Raw genomic sequence first — 25819 nt, 5'->3', positions numbered from 1 at the left:
TTATAAAGCCGTGGGCAGTCAGGGGAGACTTTCTGGAGGAAGTGCTGTGGGAACTGGGGCCAAATGATAAGTAGGAATTTGCCAAATAAAGCATATTGTTGGTGGCTGGGGCAAAGATTTCAGGTAGAGGATACCTCATGAGCAAATAGAAAGAAGAGGTTGCAAATGTTTACCATATTTGGCTAAGGTCAGAGTGACCTGTTCCATAGGCTGATTTGCTGGGGAGTGTGCATGCTGTGTGCGTGCTGAAGAGTTTGGGCTTTATTCCATGGGGTCCCAGTTCCCTGGTTCTCTATCTCTCTTTATCTTTCAGGCTTTCTTGCCTCTAACTCACCATTAAATATTGCAATTTCTCAGGGTTCAGCCCTAGATTCTTTCTTTTCTCATGCTTCTTCCTTTTCTCCCTTGTCAGATATATCCATATCCACAAGTTTACCACCTATAAGCTCAATGATTCTTAAGTCAATTCTGAGCTGAGGATCTTGCATCCCTGTTACTATGGTCGAGCTTACCACTTCATCTCCCTCAGGGCCATGCTCCCTACTTGCCGTCCCTGATGACTTTTTTTTTCCGGTACGCAGGCCTCTCACTGTTGTGGCCTCTCCCGTTGCGGAGCACAGGCTCCGGACGCATAGGCTCAGCAGCCATGGCTCACGGGCCCAGGCGCTCCACGCCATGTGGGATCTTCCCGGACTGGGGCACGAACCCGCCTCCCCTGCATCGGCAGGCGGACTCTCAACCACTGCACCACCAGGGAAGCCCCCTGACTCCTCTTAATCCTTAGAATCTGGCAAGTTTCTTCTTGCCCCACGGACTTTGCATGGCTTTGGTTCCCTTAGCTTGAAATGCTCTTACCCTCTCTTTGCCTAGCTACTGCCCACTCCTTCTTCAGGTCTTGGCCTGAATATCACTTTTTCATGGATATCTTTCAGGTCTCTCCTAACCCCCATTATATGATTTAGTAACATACTGAATTTTTATGTCCTACTTTGTGACTGTTGTTTTTAATACTGCTTTCCCCACTATGCTTTAGCTCTCTGAGGGCAACAGCCAACTCTATGACAGCCTTATATATATATATATATATATATATATTTTTAAAGGGAACTTTATTTTTATTTATTATTTATTTATTTTTGGCTGTGTTGGGTCTTTGTTGCTGCAAGTGGGCTTTCTTTAGTTGAGGCAAGCGGGGGCTACTCTTCGTTGCGGTGCGCGGGCTTCTCATTGCGGCGGCTTCTCTTGTTGCAGAGCAGGGGCTCTAGGCACGCGGGCTTCAGTAGTTGTGGCACGCAGGCTCAGTAGTTGTGACTCGCGGGCTCTAGAGCACAGGCTATGTAGTTGTGGCACATGGGCTTAGTTGCTCCGCGGCATGTGGGATCTTCCCAGACTAGTGCTCGAACCCGTGTCCCCTGCATTCGCAGGCGGATTTGTAACCACTGTGCTGCCAGGGAAGCCCAAGGACAGCCTTATAATAAAACACTTAGCAAAGGATGTACGCTTTGCATGGGGTCTTAATAAACACAATGAGCTGCTTGAGTTAGGACAACAAGGAGCCACTGAAGAATTTTAGAAGAATGACCTGATGTGATTGGCTATTAGAAAGTTTATTCCCCTAGCAGTATGGACAAAGAGTTGGAGAAGGTCTTTGGCTAGAACAAGAGATATAAGTAGGTGGATATTACCACTAGAAACTTACAGCTTCATGGCACACATATGATTAAAAAACACAATTCAAGTATTCCTTGGTCCAGGGGCCCAATGATATTCTCAGGACCCTTTTCATCTCTTGGCATGGTTTACTCCATGTGGGCCCCATTTTCCCACAGTCTTTCTCTTCATGAACAGTAGCAGCTTCACCCTACACCTGCCCAGTGGAAAAGGGGGCTCACTTTATGGTTATGTGAACGGATGTCTAGATTGGCCCTGACTGACTCTGATTAGGTCATGTGCCCATCTCTGAAATAGTTACTGTCGCCAGAGGGATTCTGGGTGTTAATTGATCAATTTGGATAACAACTATGTGAAGCTGAGGCAGTCATGCACTGGTAAACTGGCTATAAAAATATATTTTTTTTAAAAAAAGGCCTTATTTGTAGCATTTGCCAGTTTCTTTGGTGTACTCCCACCATAGCTGATTTCAAGATGCCTGGCTTGCAGAGTTCCTGAATGTTTAACAATCACCTCTTGCAAGCCCGTTCCAGCAGCTCCACTATACCATCACTGAGCTGAAAGTAGAGCTGCCAGAATCACAAAGACTAATGGTGAGGGAGGGAGTGGGTCTCTAAAAGATAATCAGAATGCTCTTAGAAGAGGAATAGGTGCCTGGTAGCCAGTCCAACAGATAAGCCTGCACTCTACTGCGTAACGTATACTTTGGTGTCATGATCTGATTTTACTTAGGAATTTTTTTTAAAGTTCTTATATTATTTCCTTGAATAACATTTTTAAGCACCTTATAATATTCCATTTTGTGAAAGTACTATAGTTTACCATTCTTTTGTTGTTGTATATTTAGGTTGATAGAATTATATATAATGCTTTGCTGAATAAGTCTATGCCTAAAACTGTTTTCTACAGTTATGACAGATTTATTGAGATAGTTTGCCTAAGTGAAATTACTGAGTCAAAGGAATGGACCTTTTAATGCTTTCGATAAATACTTTCCAACAGGTGTACAAAATAGTTTTACCAATTTATATCACTCCTGTCATTGTAAGAGAGCAACTATTTCATTCCACTGTCATTACACATAATTAGAAAAATAATCGATAGAGAATTGATACATCATTTTAATTTTCATTTGTTTGAATTACTGAAAATGTTTAAATGTCTATATTTTTATAAGGTGTATTTCTTATGTTGAATTCTCTTACAATTTCCTACTTCTGTGTGTGTTGATCTTACTATACTATTTTCATAGGTATTTAGCTTATTATAATTAATTTAATTTATAAATGACATATCACAGTTAGTAGTGGAAATTCTAGCACATAGCATAACTTGGTAAATGTTGATGGGAGTGTTGTATATGAAACTCTCTACTTCTATATGATTTGGGGTGACATTAGCTGCTGTAATAGATAAATAAAGAATCACAGTGAGTTAACAGACTAAAAGTTTATTTCTTGCTCATGTCAAAGTTACATGTGGGCATTCCTAGTTGGGCACCTTCCATGTGGTCATTCAGAGACAAAGTCTCCTTCTGTCCCATGGCTCTGCTCTCCTCTTTAGGTCTTTGTCATCATTTCCATTCAGTGAGAGGCTGGCGTAAGAGAATGGATGACAGTATATGGGAAATTTTTATGGATTAGGTCTGGAGGTGCAACACTGCATGTCCTTACATCTCATTGACTAAAACTCAATCCCATGGACACAACTAATTGCAAGGGAGAAAAGAAAAAGGATTTGGTGAACGTCTAGCCAGTCTTTGCCAAAATTTCTATAACCTGATATAGAGAAATCTTTATATTCTATTTACTGCTGTTACAACATGTATATCTGGGAATAAATCACCCACGTTACTTGGATTATTTACAGATTTAAATATGGAGTGGAAAATTTAAAGTATTGTTAAGAGATATGTAGCTTTTTAGTTACATATCAGAGTGGTGGGAAATGACATTGAATGGTCATTGAGTGGCCTCCAGTTTAGACACTGAAGAGAAGAGATTGGAAGTTGTCAGACAGAGTGACTTTGACACATATTATAAACAAGTCTTGGATGGGCAACATTTACTCCATGTATAAGAAAATTAGATGTGAAACAAACTGTATAAGGAATTTGTAATTAGCTCAACTGACAAGTTTGATGACTTATTAGAATGCTATTTTTAATAGACTATTTTAGCTCATTTTTTAATTTCTACCTACACAGGTAATTAAAGTATACAGTGAAGATGAAACCAGCAGGGCTTTAGAGGTACCCAGTGACATAACTGCCCGAGATGTTTGCCAGCTGTTGATCCTGAAGAATCATTACATTGATGACCACAGCTGGACCCTTTTTGAGCACCTGCCTCACATAGGTCTAGGTAAGGATACAAAATCATAGTCATATCATTGCTTTTCTGTCCCTTATAGTTTGATCATATGGCAAAGGTTTTCTTCACTTGTAGAAAAATAGAGGACAATTATGGATAGTCCTTTTCTTTGTTTTTTATTTTTGGGTTGGTAGTTGAGAGAAAAATAAAGTAGCACAAAATGGACATAAGAATAGAAATATTACAAATTTACCACCCTTCCTGGTTTAAATAATGATGTGTGGAAATTTGGGAGCTAAACCATAGAGTCTAAACTGATGGAAAGATACATCTCATAATAATCTTTAGTAGCACAATGAACATTTTTTGAGAGGTCAATAAAATATGCTGTTATTTGGACTACTTTTTGAATTGATTGTAGTGCAGACGTGGGAAATATCCACAGTGGTAGTTCTCTTTATGGGACTGTACACCCTAAATTTTTCTTGAAGAATGAGTAATCCTTTACATCTTAAAGTCATAAACATAAAACATAATCGTATTTATTTGCGGTTGGAAATATATCTCTGTATTGTGAACTGTAGAGGCTTTTCCCCTCATATCTTTTAATAAGTTATAAAGAATTTTCATTCTTCTGCTAGCATGGGACAGAATTTGGTGACAATTTTATCTCCCCTTTCTTATTTTTACAAATACTGCTGTTAAAAAACATGTCCCCATAATAGGTAGGTGAGAAAGGAAGGAGTTTGTTATGGCAGTGCCATTTGATTCTTTGAATTTTGTATTAGTTTCCCTTGGCTGCTGTAACAAATTAGCATAATCTCAGTGGCCTGAAACAACCGAAGTTTATTCCGTTACATTTCTGGAGGCCAGAAGTCTGAAATCAGCATCAATGGATTAAAATCAAGGTATCTTCAGGGATGAGCTTCCTCTGGAGGTTCAAGGAGAGAATCCATTTCCTGCCTCTTCTAGCTTCTTGTGGCTGCTGGCATGCCTTGGCTATGGCTGCATCACTCTAATCTCTACCTCCATGGTCACACTGTGTTCTCTTCTGTCTGTGTGCAGTCTTCCTCTACCTCTCTCTTATAAGATAGTAGCATTTAGGCTTTATCCATAATAATCCAGGATAATCACTGCACTTCAAGATCCTTAAATCAATGATACCTGCAAAGTTTTGTTTTGTTTTCATTTTTTTACCATGTAAGGTAACATTCACAGGTTTCAGGGATTAAGATGATATCTTTAGGGGGCTATTATTTAGCCTACCATCAACTCCTTTGCATTGTATGTCTAACAACTTTTAGTAATAAACAACTTATTCAAAATTATTTTAAATAAGTTGTCAATGACAGGACAATTTGTCCCTTCAATTTGTTTAAAGAATTGAGAATTTTATACCTAGTCATGAGAGTCATTCACTTTCTTGCATAGCTAGCTACCAATATATAAAAATTTTCCTTCGTTTGATACATAGAGGGTTTACACCTCAGAGCAGCGTACCAAAGTAAGGTTCAGTTCGGATGAGAAGTTTGCCTTTGTCTTATGAAATGCAATAAAGATGATGTTGGCAGAAAAGGTATATTCTTAGGAGGATCCGTTTTTAAAAGATTCTGGAAAATGGTTCATTTAAAGTCCCTTGCATTCCCTGAACCATTCAGGAAGTGTCTATAGTACTTCCAATTTGAAGACTGCTGTCCAAGGATGTGTCAGGACCTCAGGAAGAGGACAGAGGGAAGGCTGTGGAAAAGAAGTTTGGATAGTTTGACAGTCTCCACAGGGATTCTGAACCTCAACCCACCCTCCCACCCCCTGTTTGATAGTTGATGAGCTACATGTCAGCTGATCTCCACAGCTGAGCATGTACCTTCCAAGAAAACTTGAATTCTGAAGGTATGCTATACTGGTCCGTGTGACTTGCTGTCTCACCCTCGTAGGGCAGAAAAAGTTCAACATATATTTTCTTCATTGCCATTTGTGACTAATTTAACTTCTATTCATGATCATTACTCTCAGAAGTATGGTGTTAACTCTCAACAGGTACCTGCTATAATTCCAAACTATTTTGTTTGCTTATGCTTCTAGAAATATAGCTCTCAATTAGTATAATATATAATTACAGTATTTTATACTCTTAAATTTTTCTTTTGGAGAGAGTTTAAAAGTCATTAAACATCTTTTGCAGTTATAGTCACTACAATTTATCCCTAACAAAGAGCTTGAAGTTCAGTAATAAAATCTACTTTATAAACCAAGAAGCAGTTTTCACAGAGACCGCGGCAAGTCATGTGAGGAATAAAAAGATTTGTGCAAGTCTTTTAATGTAGAAGCTTAAAATGGAACATTGAGAATTAATTTGAGCTACATGCTAAATATAAACTTTTAGGCATTGAATAGAAATATATTTCTCCATTACTGTATTTTCTGGAAACTGCTGAAATAAAATCAAAGATGTGAGAATATTGTCTCATGGCTTCATTAACCATGCATTAGACCAAAGCTTATGAGAAAGAAATTTAGTTCCAGAGCTTTTCTCTGTTCTTTTTTTTCTCTTTGTTTTTACTCAGATAAAAACTTTATACAGTAGAAAAATTGCAGACACTAATGCTACCCAAATACTAATGTATATTAGATTTTTCACCTTCCGTTCCTTTTTAAAAAAAATCTGCTGCTTTATTTCCGTAAGGATACACTGAGATGTTAGATAATAAGAGTTAATGAATATCCAACTAAACTCTTGAGAAACAGTTTTTATTCTTTTTCTTTCTTCTAATTCTTTAAAAATATAACAAGAGAATAACAACTCTTAAGATGCTGTGGTCTTCCTCAGCATCAAATGTAAAACCAGTGTGTCTTTGAATTTTATTTGTGTGTGTGTAGCTTATAAATACTCTTGTAGTAGCTATTCAACCTAAGAGTAGTATTCAGAAACATTTTTGCTATTTGCATGTTAAAATGAACTAAAAGAACTAGAGTGGGGTGTTTCTGCCCCTTAAATATGCTGTGCAGCTACTGATGCCCTTTGTCAATAGAATGAAGCACTGACATATTCAACTGCAAATCTTCTTTTAGTGGTGATGATGTAAAGAACCAAAGGACAAATCATTTGCCAAAACTTTGGTGACCAGCTAGTGAGCTTTGCATGTTGTTCAGGAGACATTCTTGACCTCTCTTTGATTAAAATGATGAGTTTTCAATAAATAGAATTCTAAAAGTGAAGAGGTGGTCTATTATTTAAAAAAAATATATTTAATACAAAAATAATTCAGCTCACTGTAAATAACAGAAATAAAGATGTCAGGAATTAAACAATATTATCCATTATTTCACAACGCTGAGATAACTTTCTTCAGTTTCTCTATTTTTTTTTAAGAGTTTATTAATTTATTTATTTATTTTTGCTGTGTTGGGTCTTCGTTTCTGTGCGAGGGCTTCCCCTAGTTGTGGCAAGCGGGGACCACTCTTCATCGCGGTGCACAGGCCTCTCACTATCGCGGCCTCTCTTGTTGCGGAGCACAAGCTCCAGACGCGCAGGCTCAGTAGTTGTGGCTCACGGGCCTAGTTGCTCCGCGGCATGTGGGATCTTCCCAGACCAGGGCTCGAACCCGTGTCCCCTGCATTGGCAGGCAGACTCTCAACCACTGCACCACCAGGGAAACCCCTAGTTTCTCTATTTTAACATAATCTCTAGCCTATGAGTTCACTTGTCTAGACTACCTTCTTTTATATATGTGTGCATTTTTTTTTAAATACTGATTATTTTTAGTTTTTTTTTTCTTTCCACCTTACAGATTCCACAAAAACTAGGAACTAACTCCCCCTGCCTTTCCCTGTTGCTTTCCTCCAATAGTTTAACAAATATCTGTTGACTATTTTGCACCAAGCCTGTTTTGTGTGTGGATCCCGGGGGTACAGTATGAACACAACAGACAAAAAGCAGTGCCCTCATGAGTTTGCATTCTAGTGGGAAGAGAAAGACAAGAGATACATGACTAAAATGTGCAATCTCTTAGGTGGTGATTAGCACTGGGGAGAAAAGGAAGGCAGGGAAAGGGATAGGGAGTCCGGGGCTGGTTGGGAGATGCACTTTAAGTAGATCAGGGAAGGTGTCCCTGACAGCGTGATGTTTGAGTAGAGGTCTGAAGCAGACAGGAGCAGGTCTTGCACATAAATAGAAGATTGTTCTAGAAGGAGAGAACAGCAAGTGAGAAGGCCTGGACGTGGCAATGTGCTTGTGTTCAGGAGACAGGACTTAGGGAGTCAGTAAGGTGGAAAGTAATGGAAAGGGACTGCACAGAGCTACCGCAGAGCCAGCTCATGCAGGGTCTCCCAGGCCATGGAAGGGACTGGACTTTTACACTGAGTGAGGGAAAAAGTAACTGTAGGTCTCTTCGTCAGAGAGCAGTATGGTCTGACTTAGTTTTAAAGTCTACTACTAAGAAGACCCGAACGCAAGTTTTGACCATTTGGAGGCTAAGCAACTTCGTTTTGCTTTTACATCAAAGTATCTGTGGCTTCCAGGCTTGATCCTTGCCCATCTCTCATTTCTGCCAGTCGCGCATGCCGCATTGTACCATCTTCATGTCATGGTCTGCACATGTACAAGGCTTAGTGTTTGTGAGATCCTGAAGCCTTGTAGGCAAGAATATTGTGACTTAGGAGATAGATGAGAGTGGGGAGTGTTCTGCCTCAAGTTCACTTTAATATCCCAGATAAGCTTAGGAAAGTTTCAGAGACATGCTATGTGGTTAATAGATGTGCTACTGTTGTTGTGTGTGATCCATTAAAACACACCACAAATTACTAAGGTCAGAAGGGGGAGCACATGACATTCAAAATATGGTTATGGAATTCAAAGTCTGTTTTCAGAATGACACTTTGTGTGGCAAAAACCCCTCCAATTTTATTGGTATTTTAAATATGAATGCATATGTGTGATAGCTACTATTAATGTGCATCTTATGTGTGCAGGGCCACTACTTAGAGGTTTCACATTCATCTTGATAGACACTCTCAATATTTAGCCTCATAGCAACCCTGCAATGTACATTTATTTCATCTCCATTTTACACATAAGAATACAAAGAATCGGTGATAAAAAATACCTGGCCCAGAGTCAGCCTTGCACAAATCTAGGTACCTGTCAGATTCTCAAGTGTATGCATTTTCTGTGGAAGCAAGTTTGTTATTTCCTCACCTCACTAGGTCAGGCCAGTGTTTTCGGGATTCTGTGGTTGGTTTGTCTCTCTCACTCTCCATCTGCATCTCTCATGCATGCTATAAATACAAACTTAAATTCTGAAACCTCAAAAACATTTTCAGACAAACCTAGGTAGTACTGAAATGATTGGAATCAAACTGAGCCAGCCTGGTCCACTTTATAGCAGAGCCAGCTATTTATCTTGGCTGAGAAGAGGATCACTTTGGAAATGGGCTGTTGTTGAATTTATACACATTGTGAATGGTAATATGACATTTGGAGCTTTGAATATGATATCAATATTTCATATCCTCTGTCCATAGTTATTAATGTATGCTACCAAGAATTTTCATAGGTAGAGTAAATCATGGAAGGCAGATAAATAGCCTGATTTTGTTACAAATTGCTGATTTGCCTGATTTGGGGTCGTGTTATTATGAGTTTCTAGTACTACATGCAGCTTTATAGACATTGGATTTAAAATATCAGTATATCACCAAATATTTCCCCTTCTCTAATGATATAACAACCCGTTTTGTAACTGGTGTGTTTTACTTCACAGCCACTGGATGTCACTATAGTTCCCCAGATGGAGTCCTCTGCCTTTACAATTATTGTAAGAGGATGGTGGGGCGCGGGGGGTGGGGGGGGACTTCAGTTTTAAGTCTTCTGGAACTTAATGGGATCCATGTTTGCTTTGCTCCCATTTTGATTCCTAATTGAAGCCATGGTATGAAGCAGCGGCAATTAACACAATACCTCAAGCGCATACCTATAGATTCCTCGGGAAGTGGAATTAATTGTATTTTAGTGTCATTGCTAGGGACCGCTGAGATTTCTATTGTGAGTATCATTGTGGAGTGGCTTTAATAAGCAAAATGAATGACTGCAGGCTCTTAATGAAACCATTTTTATATGTGCAGCCATACACACATGATCTCTTTAAGACTGAAGCAATGCACAGCAGCGGTGAGGGAACACTTCACAGCCGCCTACTTTGAAGCTGCTCCTTCACTTTTTTCTTCTTTGCAAAAGAAACACAAGTGTTTTTTCTGTTGTCTGGCACTGATACTGATATGTAGTTGTACTTTCTGTGCTGTTTGGAACCTACCAGCCATCAGAGTTGTGACCACCCTCGTCACCAGCGGAAATAATTGTGAAACCCTTAGGACGTGTGCTTCCTTCTCTATCGAGACTTATGTAGCCCTGACCTGAGGGTTAAGGCGACATGTGCTCTGGTAGCATACTAAGGCTGGAGGTGGGAAATGTGAAGCCAGCAAAGAGTGCTCATAACTAAATCTGCCTTGTAGTCCAGCTGATTTTTCCTTTTCAGTATTCTCATAGCCTGAGTTCAGCTCTCATCATCTCTCTTCTCAGGAATTCCTTTAGCCTCACAGTTGGTCCTTCCTCTTGACTCTGGTCATAACAAAGTTATTCATCTGAGTGCAGACCTTGATTCACCTTGCCTTAGGGTCCAAGGTCCTTTGCAGGGCGTGTAGTACCTGTGACCTGACTACCCTTCCTACCTCAAGCCTTGTGTCTTGTACCTCCCTTCTCTAAGTTTATACATTAGAGAACTGCCTGTAGTCGCCTGCATTTCTACTCCTTGGGTTCCTTGCTCATGCTGTTAAGATTCTCAGGAAGCCCTTTCTCACCCATCTTTACCTGGCTAACTGCTATGCATCTTCCAAGGCTTACTTGGAATGTTAGTTAAAAATAGCAATAAAGTATAACTGTATAATAACTGCTAGCCATTTCCTGAAAATTCCTATGAAAACAAAGATGGAACCCCTCAGCTGTCCAAGCTGACTGACAGCTAACCTAGTGCCACGGTCTAGGGAGAGGAGAGATAGAAGAGCAGTTGGAGGCATCCCACACTCAGTCTTATGAAGTAGAGTCACCCTTTCCATTTGAGAGCAGGTAGGGAGACACACCTGCCTCTCTCATATGCCTGGGTACAGACTTTGGCTGCTCAGAAGCTAGTTGTTTTGTTTTTTTTTTTTTTGCGGTACGCAGGCCTCTCACTGTTGTGGCCTCTCCCGTTGCGGAGCACAGGCTCCGGATGCGCAGGCTCAGCGGCCATGGCTCACAGGCCCAGCCGCTCCGTGGCATGTGGGATCTTCCCGGACCGGGGCACGAACCCGTGTCCCCCACATCGGCAGGCGGACTCTCAACCACTGCGCCACCAGGGAAGCCCTAGGCTAGTTGTTTTTTGAGACAATTGGCATACTTGCTGGCACTACCTTTTCTCATACATCCATTAGGAAATTACAACCTCCCCCCAATCCCCCCCCCAAAAAAAAGAGTGGTGCAGGAAGCACTAGGAGTGATAGAGGTGAACTGTGTCCTGGGAGGTGAGGCTCCCACAGGTACACACTATAGGTGGGTGTGGAGAACAAGCAAATCTGGATAAGAAACAGATTTAAGGCTGTTCAAGCAGGATTATTTACAGTATCAATTAATGAGAAAAATAAAACCTAATGCTATTATAATAGGGGAATGTTATAAATTACAGTATATTAATAGGATGTAAGTTATGCTGCTTTTAATCATGTTTTTGGAGTTTTGCCTTTGAAGACTGATGTGGACAAATGTAAGATTGTAACAGTGATTGAATAAAGTATATATTTTTCACAGCATTTAGGAAACATTGTATATATGTTTATATGTGTACAGTGTTTTCTAAATGCTGTGAAAAATATATACACATAAACTCACATAGTCCCAAAGAAAAAGACAATATTGTAATGTTAAGTGCTTATTCCTGACTGACAGTTTTAAAGATGGATTGTGATTGTCGGGTGTGTTTTTCAAATTTTCTGTAATGGAACTGTATTATTTTAGTAATCAGGGGAAAAAAGAAATAAATACAATTTTTAAAACTTATTAAGAGATTTTTAAAGACTTAGTTCAGACAACTTCCTGAAGCCCCAAGTTGGATCAAGCACCCATCTTCTACGCTGCTATAACATTTTCTGCAACTGTCTTATAGTGATCATATTACTAAAACTAGTCCATAATTCCATAAGCAATGGAACTCTCTGTATATGTACATCTTTGTAACCCAGGGTCTAGGACAAATAAATGGCTTTTGAACTACGGTATACTAAACTGTAAGTTGTTATATCAAGTAGTTCAAAGGATGGATTACAAAGTACATAGAAGGAAGAGACTTGAAAAAGAAGCCAAAGAAATCACATGCCATGCCCAGATGGAAATTTACTCTGAGTCCTTAAAGGGTTCATTGGATAACTTAGAATTCATGGAAGCTGTTTCTAAGCTCTTCAGGTATTAACAGTCAGCTTGAGATAATATATATGCAAACATTCTGTGGAAAAATAAGGCTTTCTATGAATACACGTTGTGATCATTGAGTCTGAGTTAATATGAGGGCTGTTTCACTCTGTTGAAGAATGATCCACAAGGCCTTTATACCCATCAGCTTTAGTGTCAAGATTTTCCTATTATTGCACTTGGGAAGCTGAATGTGGCAGTGGCAATTTTCCAGGGAATCTTGCTGGTATTAAGTAGTTTTCTTAGGTTAAGGAAACTTTTAGAAATTGAGCCTTGCTTTATTCTTTGCTTCTCCAGTTTTTGTTTTGCTTGGTCAGAGGCTGTTCATTTTTATCTGAAAATAAGATTGACAAAATGTATGTAGTTTCTACCTAGCACAGAGAAGTACAAGGACCATTTGTCTCCTGGAGTTTCCTGTAACAAAGGTATACAAAGAATTGTTTTCTGGGTGAATTAGAGCTAAAAGCCACTTTTGTTTCTTCTCTTATCAAGTGATGAGAAGAGTAGGGACTCCAGTTTCTATTTGATCCTCACGCTGTACTTTCAGTAGATTCAGTGAAGAAATCCAGGTAGAAGGTCACAGGTGAACACTTTCCATTCTGGGAGGATTGAGGTTTTTTAAAAGACTTTGAAGTTAAATCAAGAGTTTCAGAATAAACTTCTCTCTCTCTTTTTTTTTTAAAGAAAAAGTTTCTGAAAATTAAATAGAAAACAGAATTATGTGTAGTTATCACTGTTTGGTAGTATTTCATTCTATTAACTTAAGACTTCACTGATCTATCAGAAACAAAAATAAAACTTAAAGTGATATGAAGCTTTTGTTGTTTTAAGAAAGCTTTTTTTTCCCACTCTTTTTGAAGGTTTTTTTTCCTTTTTTCCTCCTTTTTGGTTGCTGTCTTGAAGTGATTTAAGACAGCTTCTCTCCTATTTTTCTACCTACGTAAGAGTGCTATTTGATCATTGTAATAATTCACTTTACAATCCCTGAAAAATTCTTCAGAAAGCTTTTTAAATAGACTTGTATCTGTTAAATTTTAATAATACATCTTAATATAGTATTTTAGATGAATTTATGAAGTTTTAAAAGTAAGTTTTTAAAAAAAAAATCACGTTGAATTTATTTGAATTTTACCAGGGGTCATTTCTCAAATGGTGGCTCAAAAAGTCTCTGAGTTCATTCTGGGTGACAGCTCCTAATATTGTTTTTTCAAACATTACAGCAAAGAGCCCCTAAATATAGAATTAATAATTTTTTTTGATAATTATAAAATATAAGTTACTTAGTAGAATTACTGAGTTGGTTAAAGTTTGCTTGGTTTTAGAATGGGGCTATAGAGGAAGAGTCAAGAGAAAGTTTATGGGAAGCCATCTAGACAAGGGTTTTGTTTGTTTTGTTTTTCCTTTCTTGGGTGTTGGTGATGATGTCTTATACTATGCTTAGTCCTTGGCAAAACAAAGCTGGTCTTCAGCCGCTTTTCACCTCCCTTTTAAGCATTTTTCTTTTCCTCTCAAAGTAATCTATCTAGGCATCTTATATCCTCTTGTTGAACTTCCTCCCTGTTAAGGTCTGTATTTAGTTCAATATCTTCACTTTAAAAAAACACAAATTTTGGGACTTCCTTGGTGGCGCAGTGGTTAAGAATCTGCCTGTCAATGCAGGGGACACGGGTTCGAGCCCTAGTCTGGGAAGATCCCACATGCCACGGAGCAACTAAGCCTGTGCGCCACAACTACATAGCCTGTGCTCTAGAGCCCTTGAGCCACAACTACTGAGACTGCAAGCCACAACTACTGAAGCCCGTGTGCCTAGAGCCTGTGCTCCACAACAAAGAGAAGCCACCACAATGAGAAGCCTGTGCACCGCAATGAACAGTAGCCCCTGCTCTCGCAACTAGAGAAAGCCCATGAGCAGCAACAAAGACCCAATGCAGCCATAAATAGATAAATAAATAAGTTAATTTTTAAAAAAACACAAATTTTCTGTAAGATGTGATTAGCTGATAATCAGTTAAGTCTCTTAGGGTTCTTTGGGTTATTTATTTATTTATTTTTAAATTTTATTTTATTTACTTTTTTATACAGCAGGTTCTTATTAGTTATCCATTTTATACATATTAGTGTATACATGTCAATCCCAATCTCCCAATTCATCAAACCACCACCAGCCCCTGCCACTTTCCCCCCTTGGTGTCCATATATATTGTTCTCTACATCTGTGTCTCAATTTCTGCCCTGCAAACCAGTTCATCTGTACCATTTTTCTAGGTTCCACATATTTGTTTTTCTCTTTCTGACCTACTTCACTCTGTATGACGGTCTCTAGATTCATCCACGTCTCTACAAATGACCCAATTTCGTTCCTTTTTATGGCTGAGTAATATTCCATTGTATATATGTACCACATCTCCTTTATCCATTCGTCTGTTGATAGGCATTTAGGTTGCTTCCATGACCTGGCTGTTGTAAATAGTGCTGCAGTGAACATTGGGGTGCATGTGTCTTTTTGAATTATGGTTTTCTCTGGGTATATGCCCAGTAGTGGGATTGCTGGGTCATATGGTAATTCTGTTTTTAGTTTTTTAAGGAACCTCCATACTGTTCTGCATAGTGGCTGTATCAATTTACATTCCCACCAACAGTGCAAGAAGGTTCCCTTTTCTCCACACCCTCTCCAGCATTTTTTGTTTATAGATTTTCTGATGACGCCCATTCTAACTGGTGTGAGGTGATACCTCATTGTAGTTTTGATTTGCATTTCTCTAATGACTAGTGATGTTGAGCAGCTTTTCATGTGCTTCCTGGCCACCTGTATGTCTTTTTTGGAGAAATGTCTGTTTAGGTCTTCTGCCCATTTTTGGATTGGGTTGTTTGTTTTTTGATATTGAGCTGCATGAGCTGTTTATATATTTTGGAGATTAATCCTTTGTCAGTCGATTCACTTGCAAATATTTTCTCCCATTCTGAGGGTTGTCTTTTTGTCTTGTTTGTAGTTTCCTTTGCTTTGCAAAAGCATTGACGTTTCATTAGGTCCCATTTCTTTATTTTTGTTTTTATTTCCATTACTCTAGGAGGTGGATCAAAACAGATCTTGCTGTGATTTATGTCAAAGAGTGTTCTTCTTATGTTTTCCTCTAAGAGTTTTATAGTGTCCGGTCTTACATTTAGGTCTCTAATCCATTTTGAGTTTATTTTTGTGTATGGTGTTAGGGATTGTTCTAATTTCATTCTTTTACATGTACCTGTCCAATTTTCCCAGCACCACTTATTGAAGAGACTGTCTTTTCTCCATTGTATATCCTTGCCTCCTTTGTCATAGATTAGTTGACCATAGGTGTGTGGGTTTATCTCTGGGCTTTCCATCCTGTTCTGTTGATCTATATTTCTATTTTTGTGCCAGTACCATAGTGTCTTGATTACTGTAGCTTTGTAGTATAGTCTGAAGTCAGGGAGTCTGATTCCTCCAGCTCCGTTTTTTTTCCTCAAGACTGCTTTGGCTATTTGGAGTCTTTTGTGTCTCCATGCAAATTTTAAGATTTTTTGTTCTAGTTCTGTAAAAAAATGCCATTGGTAATTTGTTAGTGATTGCACTGAATCTGTAGATTGTTTGGGGTAATATAGTCATTTTCACAATATTGATTCTTCCAATCCAAGAACATGGTATATCTCTCCATTGTATCATCTTTAACTTCTTTCAACAGTGTCTTACAGTTTTCTGCATACAGGTCTTTTGTTTCCCTAGGTAGGTTTATTCCTAGGTATTTTATTCTTTTTGTTGCAATGGTAAATGGGCGTGTTTCCTTAATTTCTCTCTCAGGTTTTTCATCATTAGTGTATAGGAATGAAAGAGATTTCTGTGCATTAATTTTGTAGCCTTCAACCTTACCAAATTCATTGATTAGTTCTAGTAAGTTTTCTGGTGGCATCTTTAGGATTCTCTATGTATAGTATCGTGTTATCTGCAAACAGTGACAGTTTTACTTCTTCTTTTCCAATTTGTATTCCTTTTATTTCTTTTTCTTCTCTGATTGCCATGGCTAGGACTTCCAAAACTATGTTGAATAATAGTGGTGAGAGTGGACATCCTTACTCGTTCCTGATCTTAGAGGAAATGCTTTCAGTTTTTCACCATTGAGAATGCTCTTTGCTGTGGGTTTGTTGTATAAGGCCTTTATTATGTTGAGGTAGGTTCCCTCTATGCCCACTTTCTGGAGAGTTTTTATCATAAATGGGTGTTGAATTTTGTCAAAAGCTTTTTCTGCATCTATTGAGATGATCACATGGTTTTTATTCTTCAATTTGCTAATATGGTGTATCACATTGATTGATTTGCGTATACTGAAGAATCCTTGCATCCCTGGGATAAATCCCACTTGATCATGGTGGATGATCCTTTTAATGGGTTGTTGGATTCTGTTTGCTAGTATTTTGTTGAGGATTTTTGCATCTATATTCATCAGTGATATTGGTCTATAATTTTCTTTTTTTGTTGTATCTTTGTCTGGTTTTGGTATCAGGGTGATGGTGGTCTCATAGAATGAGTTTGGGAGTGTTCCTTCCTCTGCAATTTTTTAGAAGAGTTTGAGAAGGATGGGTGTTAGCTCTTCTCTAAATGTTTGATGGAATTCACCTGTGAAGTCATCTGTCCTGGACTTTTGTTTGTTGGAAGATTTTTAATCACAGTTTCAATTTCATCAATTGTAATTGGCTGTTCATATTTTCTCTTCCTGGTTCAGTCTTGGAAGGTTATACCTTTCTAAGAATTTTTCCATTTCTTCCAGGCTGTCCATTTTATTGGCATAGGGTTGCTTGTAGTAGTCTCTTAGAATGCTTTGTATTTCTGCGGTGTTTGTTGTAACTTCTTTTTCATTTCTAATTTTATTGATTTGAGTTCTCTCCCTCTTTTTCTTGATGAGTCTGGCTAATGGTTTATCAATTTTGATTATCTTCTCAAAGAACCAGCTTTTAGTTTTATTGATCTTTGCTATTGTTTTCTTTGTTTTTATTTCATTTATTTCTGCTCTGATCTTTATGATTTCTTTCTTTCTGCTAACTTTAGTTTTGTTTGTTCTTCTTTCTCTAGTTCCTTTAGGTGTAAGTTTAGATTGTTTGAGATTTTTCTTGTTTCTTGAGGTAGGCTTGTATTGCCATAAACTTTCCTCTTAGAACTGCTTTTGCTGCACCCCATAGGTTTTGGATCATCGTGTTTTCATTGTCATTTGTCTCTAGGTATTTTTTGATTTCCTCTTTGATTTCTTCAGTGATCTCTTGGTTATTTAGTAAAGTACTGTTTAGCCTCCATGTGTTTGTGTTTTTTACTTTTTTTCCTGTAATTGATTTCTAATCTCATAGCGTTGTGGTCAGAAAAGATGCTTGATATGATTTCAGTTTTCTCAAATATACTGAGCTTGATTTGTGACCCAAGATATGATCTATACTGGAGAATGTTCCATGCACACTTGAGAAGAAAGTGTAAACTGTTTTTGGATGGAATGTCCTAAAAATATCAGTTAAATCTATCTGGTCTATTGTGTCATTTAAAGCTTGTGTTTTCTTAGTAATTTTCTGTTTGGATGATCTGTCCATAGGTGTAAGTGAGGTGTTAAAGTCCCCCACTATTATTGTGTTACTGTCAATTTCCTCTTTTATACCTGTTAGCAGTTGCCTTATGTATTGAGGTGCTCTTATGTTGGGTGCCTATATATTTATAATTGTTATATCTTCTTCTTGGATTGATTCCTTGATCATTATGTAGTGTTCTTCCTTGTCTCCTGTAATATTAAAAGTCTATTTTATCTGATATGAGTATTGCTACTCCAGCTTTCTTTTGATTTCCATTTGCATGGAATATCTTTTTCCATCCCCTCACTTTCCGTCTATATGTGTCCCTCGATCTGAAGTGGGTCTCTTGTAGACAGCATATATATGGGTCTTGTTTTTGTATCCATTCAGCAAGCCTCTGTCTTTTGGTTGGAGCATGTAATTCATTCACGTTTAAGGTAATTATCGATATGTATGTTCCTATGACCATTTTCTTAATTGTTTTGGGTTTGTTTTTGTAGGTCCTTTTTTTCTCTTGTGTTTCCCTCTTAGAGAAGTTCCTTTAGCATTTGTTGTAGAGCTGGTTTGGTGGTGCTGAAATCTCTTAGCTTTTGCTTGTCTGTAAAGCTTGATTTCTCCATCGAGATGAATGAGATCATTGCTGGGTAGAGTAATCTTGGTTGTAGGTTCTTCCCTTTCATCACTTTAAATATGTCATGCCACTCCCTTCTGGTTTGCAGAGTTTCTGCTGAGAAATCAGCTGGTAACCTTATGTGAGTTCTCTTGTATGTTATTTGTCATCTTTCCCTTGCTGCTTTCAATAATTTTTCTTTGTCTTTAATTTTTGGCAATTTGATTACTATGTGTTTCGGTGTGTTTCTCCTTGGGTTTATCCTGTTTGTGAGTCTCTGTGCTTCCTGGACCTGGGTGGCTATTTCCTTTCCCAATTTAGGGAAGTTTTCAACTATAATCTCTTCAAATATTTTCTCGGGTCCTTTCTTTCTCTCTTCTCCTTCTGGGACCCCTGTCATGCAAATGTTGGTGTGTTTAATGTTGCCCCAGAGGTCTCTTAGGCTGTCTTCATTTCTTTTCATTCTTTTTTCTTTACTCTGTTCCACAGTAGTGAATTCCACCATTCTGTCTTCCAGGTCACTTATCCATTCTTCTGCCTCAGTTATTCTGCTATTGATTCCTTCTCGTGTATTTTTCATTTCAATTATTGTATTGTTCATCTCTGTTTCTTTGTCCTTTAGTTCTTCTAAGTCTTTGTTAAACATTTCTTGCATCTTCTTGATCTTTGCCTCCATTCTTTTTCCAAGGTCCTGGATCATCTTCATTATTCTGAATTCTTTTTCTGGAAAATTGCCTGTCTCCACTTCATTTAGTTGTTTTTTGGGGTTGTATCTTGTTCCTTCATCTGGTACATAGCCCTCTGCCTTTTCATCTTGTCTATCTTTCTGTGAATGTGGTTTTTGTTCCACAGGCTGCAGGATTGTAGTTCTTCTTGCTTCTGCTGTCTGCCCTCTGGTGGATGAGGCTATCTAAGAGGCTTGTGCCGGTTTCCTGATGGTAGCGGGTAGAGCTGGGTGTTGCTCTGGTGGGCAGAGCTCACTAAAATTTTAGTCTGCTTGTGTGCTGATGGGTGGGGCTGGGTTCCCTTCCTGTTGTTTGTTTGGCCTGAGGCGACCCAACACTGGAGCCTACCTGAGTTCTTTGGTGGGGATAATGGTGGGCTCTGGAAGGGCTCACGCCAAGGAGTACTTCCCAGAACTTCTGCTGCCAGTGTCCTTGTCCTCACGGTGAGACACAGCCACCCCTGCCTCTACAGGAGACCCTCCAACACTAGCAGGTAGGTCTGGTTCACTCTCCTATTGGGTCACTGCTCTTTCCCCTGGGTCCCGATGTGCACACTACTTTGTGTGTGCCCTCCAAGAGTGGAGTCTCTGTTTCCCCCAGTCCTGTCGAAGTGCAATCAAATCCTGCTAGGCTTCAGAGTCTGATTCTTTAGGAATTCCTCCTCCTGTTGCCAGATCCCCAGGTTGGGAAGCCTGACATGAGGCTCAGAACCTGCACTCCAGTGGGTGGCCTTCTGTGGTATAAGAGCTCTCCAGTTTATGAGTCACCACCCAGCAATTATGGGATTTGATTTTATTGTGATTGCGCCCCTCCTCCCATCTCATTGTGGCTTCTCCTTTGTCTTTGGATATGGGGTATCTTTTTTGGTGAGTTCTAGTGTCTTCCTGACAATGATTGTTCAGCAGTTAGTTGTGATTCCGGTGCTCTCGCAAGAGGGAGTGAGAGCACATCCTTTTACTCTGCCATCTTGAACCAGTCTCTCTTTGGGTTATTGTAGCATTAATCCTTTAACATAATGAGACTTGGTTGGGGGATGGTATTTATGACAGAACATCTAAATGGGGATGGTGATATATAAATGTAAAAAAATTATTTAATATTTTAAAAAGCCAGATTCTATAATAAGTAAGTTTTATCTCCATTACGAGATGAGTGTAAGAGGTGAAAACCTGTAGCTGCATTTGATCCTCTGGATTTTGCTTTTTACATGTTTTCTGAATTTTCAATAGAATAGTGCCAGAAATCTTCTGTGAAGGAATGGGAAATATGTCTTTTGCTTTCCCACTTACTCTAGTTTTAGCCAGCTTTATTTGAAGACATTTTTCTGCTTAAGATTACCAGGCTATTTTCCTGATGCTAGTAATTGCATTATTTAAGTATTTGGTGTTATAGTTCTATGAAATTTTCTGCAAATATTGTATCCCTTATTTTTTCATTGTAGATTGGTATGCTGGGCTTTATTTGTGTGTAGCCAACAAAACCTCAACTAGACTGCTGCTTTTTTGGGACTACACATATTACACTAGTTTTTTTGTGACACATTTGTCATAGCTGTTCAAATGCGGCTTGGTTTTTCCATTCTTTGTTTTATTTTCTTTTTTGATGTAATCCAAATTCAAATGATTTATGTTACTTTCATGTGAGGTTAAGATTGATAATAATTTGAAATATTGCCTGTTAAATTCTTTCCCCTTACACTCAAAATGTGGTTGTTTGTTTTCAATTAATTAGCAAATAGGTATCGAACACATTTCACGCTAAAAGAATTTGAGGCAATCAAATCTTGAGAACTGAGGAATGTGAGAGAGATTTGAGCCGATACAGAAAGAATGAGCAGGATATAAACAGGGGATGCCCTTCCAGTGGGAACTGTAGTGAAGGCAGAGGCAGTGCTGTGCAGAGGAAGGAGCAGAGACTTGGGGTCAGACATGTGGCAGCCATTCAAATCCTGAGACGTTTGCCATCTGTAAAATGGGAATAGAATTTGCTCTTTAGGTTATCCTCTTAGTTTCCTAAGGCTGCTGTAACAAATTACTGCTGGCTTAAACCAATAGAAATGTCATCTTTTAACAGTTCTGGAGGTGAGAAGTCGAAAATTAATTTCACCGGGCTGAAATCAAGGTGTTGGCAGGGCCACACTCCTTCCAGGGGCTTTATGAGGAGGCTGTTCCTCTCCTCTTTGAGCTTCTGGTGGCTGCCATTATTCCTTGGCTTGTGGTAGCATCACTTGAGTCTCTGCCTCTGCGGTCACATTGCCCTTTCCTCTTCTTTCTCTGTCAGATCTCCTTCTGTCTCCTAAAAGCATACTTGTGTTTGGATTTAGGGCCCACCTTTGTAATCCTGGATAATCTCCTCATCTTAATATCTTTCAGTTAATGACATCTGCAAATGCTTTGCCATATAAGGTAACATTTACAGATTCCAAAGATTAGGACCTGATGTCTTTGGGGCCATATTCAGCTTACTGCAGATATTATAAGAATTAAATACAGTAATGAAAAAGGTCTCAGATTGAGATATGCAGAGATGTAACTTCCTTTATTTCTATAACTTGAATTAATTTCTAACTCTGAGTCTCCTGACCTCTTAATGGCAGACAGTTTAATCTTCTGTTACTGGTTTGCTTTACGGGTTGTTATAGTCTTGTTGGGGTAAATAATCAATTCAGATTATATAAATGAGTTACATACAGGTTTAAGATGCACTCAATTGAAAGCTAAGACCTACTTTCACTCTTTCAACACTCTGGTGGGGCATTTAAGTCCCAGGAAGGGTATTTGTCTAACTTCTATCCAACTCTTCTCTTCGTGTTCTAGAAACTCTTATTTCTCTCAAGCTTATTGCCTGTATCATAAAGCCCCCTAAATTCATGGTCTTCTCTTAGCCCTTCCACACTTCTTCTGGAGGACTTGGTTCTGCAGTGCTCTTTCCTCATACTTGGATGCTATGGACTCATCTTCCTCAGCATTGCACTTAGCTATTGCTTTTCCACCATATTAGATGCAGGGCTTCTACTTGAGGGTAGCAGCCTCCTAAGGCTACTCTTTGGTTTGAACCACACACCACCATTAAACTTACCTGGGATTTTATCAACATCAACTGCTCATCCTGAAAGGGTCCTAGTTCCAGAAGGGGCAGGATATAGGGTCACTGTGACCTAAACCTTCCAGTTACTATCTAGCCCCCTCTCAGTCTCCACTCCACCCTTTCCTCCACTAACCCCTTAATTCCAGATCCTTTCCCAGAGGACAGAGGGTGCATCCCTGTATGAGTCAGTGGAGGATTGGCTGGCCATTATTCTCCCCAAGTGATCATATTTGTCAAAGATTGATAAAGTCTAATTTGAAACTCAAAAGTAAAGAGAGTGCATCTCTGTCATTTTTTCCTCTCTGTATAGTTTATCTTAAGGGCAGAACATATGCTGTTTCCTTACTGGTAGAGATAGGTGATGGGTACAGTGAAACACAGGTTGGTAAAACAAATAAGCAGACATATTGCTTAATACCTTGCAATTTTCTCCCACTGTGGTTGCAATAAATACAGATACAGTGCGTAGTGCATAGTATATTTAATAATGTGAACCTATGCTTCATAAGACTGAAAATTATCAGTTGGGGTTGTGTGAGAAGTAAACAAAAGTAAGGATAATAAAGATTGTTATGGATGCAACTTCCCACTCGATATCTTGGTGACTGCTGGATCTCCCTGCAAACTGCTTCTCTTACAGTCTTCTTAGCTCCTTAATGGCAGTAGTCCTTCCAAATGCTTAAGCCAAGAATCTTGGTGTCTTCCTTCATTGCCCCCTCTCTTTCACTCCACATCCAACTTGTCAACAAATCCTGTTGGCTCTATCTTCAGAATACACACAGATTCTGTCTACTTCTTACATGCTGCCACTCTCATCCAGGCCACATCATCTCCCCTTGTTAATTGCAATATTCTGCTAGATGGTCTTCCTGTTTCTACCCTTAAGCCTTTTGAAATCAGTTATCCACTCAGCATCCAGTGTGATCCAATGAAAACGTAAGTCAGCTCAGAGTAGTCTTATGTTCAAAATGGATTCCTTTCCTTTGTGCCCTCCTTTTTCCCTCCTCCCTGATCCATTTTTCTCTATAGTGTTTATTGCCACCTTTTAAGATTTACATGATTTACATGATTTATTGTCCATGTCTTCCCATTAGAATTGAAGCTCCATGAGGCAATGACTTCTGACTGTCTTGTTCACTACAAAATTCCAAGCCCCACAAGACTGTCTGACACATGGTAGGCCTTCAATAAATATTTGTCGAATGGATAGATGAATGAATAAGTTAAAACTGCCAGACTATATGGATTTATCTCACAACAAGTAGGAATTGGACAAGTTTTTGAGCGGGGGTCACATTGATACAAATGTTTTATGAGGTTTCCTGTGATATCAGGGTCCAGGTTGGATTGGAAGAATGAGAAAAACAGAGGTTTGGAGATTAGTTAGGAAAAAGTGAAGGTCTAAATGGGAATGGTGATAGTGGGAATGGGTGGGGGGGTTGTTGGTTGTGTGAGAGGCACTCGGACAAAGAGTCTGATATCTGGGGTAACAACTGGAGGACATTGGAGTGGACATAGAGAAAGTTGTAATGGACATTGGAAAATTTAGGAAAAAGCAGTTTGAGAGAGAAAAAGGAAGATCATTGTTTCATTTTTTTACATTTTTTACAAATTTGGGTAGAATGTTTATTACATAAAATTTACCATTTCATTCATTTGAAGGGTAAAGTTCACTGGCATTATGTACATTTATTTATATTTATATTGTTGTACAACCATCACCCCCATCCATCTCCAGAACATTTTTATCTTCTCATACTGAAACCCTGAACCCATTAAACAATAACTCCTCGTTCTTCCCACACCCCGGTCCTTGACAACCACCATTCTACTTTGTGTCTCTATGAATTTGTCTGCTCTAGGTACCTCACGTAAATGGAATCATATAATGTTTTTTCTTTTGTGTCTGTCTTATTTTACATAGTGTAATATCTTTAAGGTTCATCCATGTTGTAACATGGGTCAGAATTTCATTCCTTTTTAAGGCTAAATATTCCACGGAATGTCTTTACTACATTTTGTTTATCCATTCACTTGTTGATGGACATTAGGATGTTTTTACTTTCTGGCTATTGTGAATGACGCTACAATGGACATTGTTGTACAAGTATCTGTTCCAGTCCCTGCTTTCACTTCTTTTGGTTACGAACTCAGAAGTTGGATTGCTGGAGTTGTTTAATATTTGGAGGGACCACCGTACTGAACTTCGGTTTTAGATAGATTATGTTTGAAGTGGTGGAAAGTCTAGCAGTTAGGATTGGAGTGCTAGTGAAAGCAACTGTAGCTGGAGATTTCACTTCAGGGAACTTGACAGACATAATGGCTGAAGAGGGGAGAGTTAATTAGTTGAGAGAGGAGAAAAAAAAGAGTCCAGCCAAGGACTGCATCTTAGGTGGGAGAAGGAGCTACCAGAGCTAGTCAATGAGGCCAAAAAAGAGCAATCTGAATTAGGAACAGAACCCGGGAGTGCTGATACACACTTAGCTCCAACTCATTCTTATTCATATATTCATTCAGCACTCTTACAAGAACTCCCTTTCAGATGAATAAGCTTCTATTTAAGTGTGACATTACTTTCAAGGATTTGGGTGCTGTAGGTCACAGATTACTCCTGAGTATTTAATTTCTGAGACATAGATACTTTTCAAAAAGGTCCTAGAAGTACCTAAAAAAGCAGGAGATTTCTATATTTCTTATTTGGCTGTTCTCCATTTCTTATTTTGCATTAATAATTTCACAGTCACTTTTCTTTAACCTTTTATTGAAGTATGACATACCTTAACATAAGGGAACAAAGGTGGACAACTTGGTGAATTCTCAGATATTGTTTCTACCTGAGTATCCAACACCCAGATTAAGAAACAGAATATTTCTCACCCCCAGTGGTTCCCTCATGCCCCTGCTCACTCACCCACTATCCCTATTATCTTGATTTCTAACACCATAGATTTATTGTATCTGTGTTGAACTTATATAAGTGGAATCATGTAGTATGTACTCTTTGTGTCTGACTTCTTTCATTTAGTATTATGTTTGTGGAATTCATCCATGCAGTTGTGTGTTATTGTAGTATATATTCCATTGTGTCCTTTACACAGTTTATTTATTCATTCTCACGTTGATAGGCATTTGGGTAGTTTCCAGTTTGGGGCTATTATGAATAGTACCGCTATGAACATCACAGTTTCTTATTAAAATAGGAAATTTGCATGGTATGTTCACCTCTTTAAAGTTGCCATTGCTTTTTTCATTTAAGTGCCTTTCCTCCTAAGTGCCTTCCCACCCTGTCTAATTATCTTCATCGGTAATACAAACTACATTTGCCTGAACATTAGTTTTGAAAGTAAAAAGTGCCACAAGAAAT

At 38.7% G+C, this 25819-nt stretch overlaps 1 protein-coding gene across 2 annotated transcripts in view; it reads left to right on the top strand.

Annotated features, from left to right (window-relative positions):
• Positions 1 to 25819, top strand: part of GRB14 (growth factor receptor bound protein 14) — a 133163-nt gene that overhangs the window by 80108 nt on the left and 27236 nt on the right. For both annotated transcript variants that reach the window (XM_060106415.1, XM_060106416.1), the window contains one exon: positions 3878 to 4034. In XM_060106415.1, the coding sequence (XP_059962398.1) occupies positions 3878 to 4034 (157 nt within the window). The remainder of the gene's footprint in view (positions 1 to 3877; positions 4035 to 25819) is intronic.

This window comes from Mesoplodon densirostris, chromosome 8 (assembly GCF_025265405.1).
Source record: "Mesoplodon densirostris isolate mMesDen1 chromosome 8, mMesDen1 primary haplotype, whole genome shotgun sequence".
NCBI classification, from domain to species: Eukaryota; Metazoa; Chordata; class Mammalia; order Artiodactyla; family Ziphiidae; genus Mesoplodon; species Mesoplodon densirostris.
This window is presented reverse-complemented; position numbering and strand designations above follow the sequence as displayed.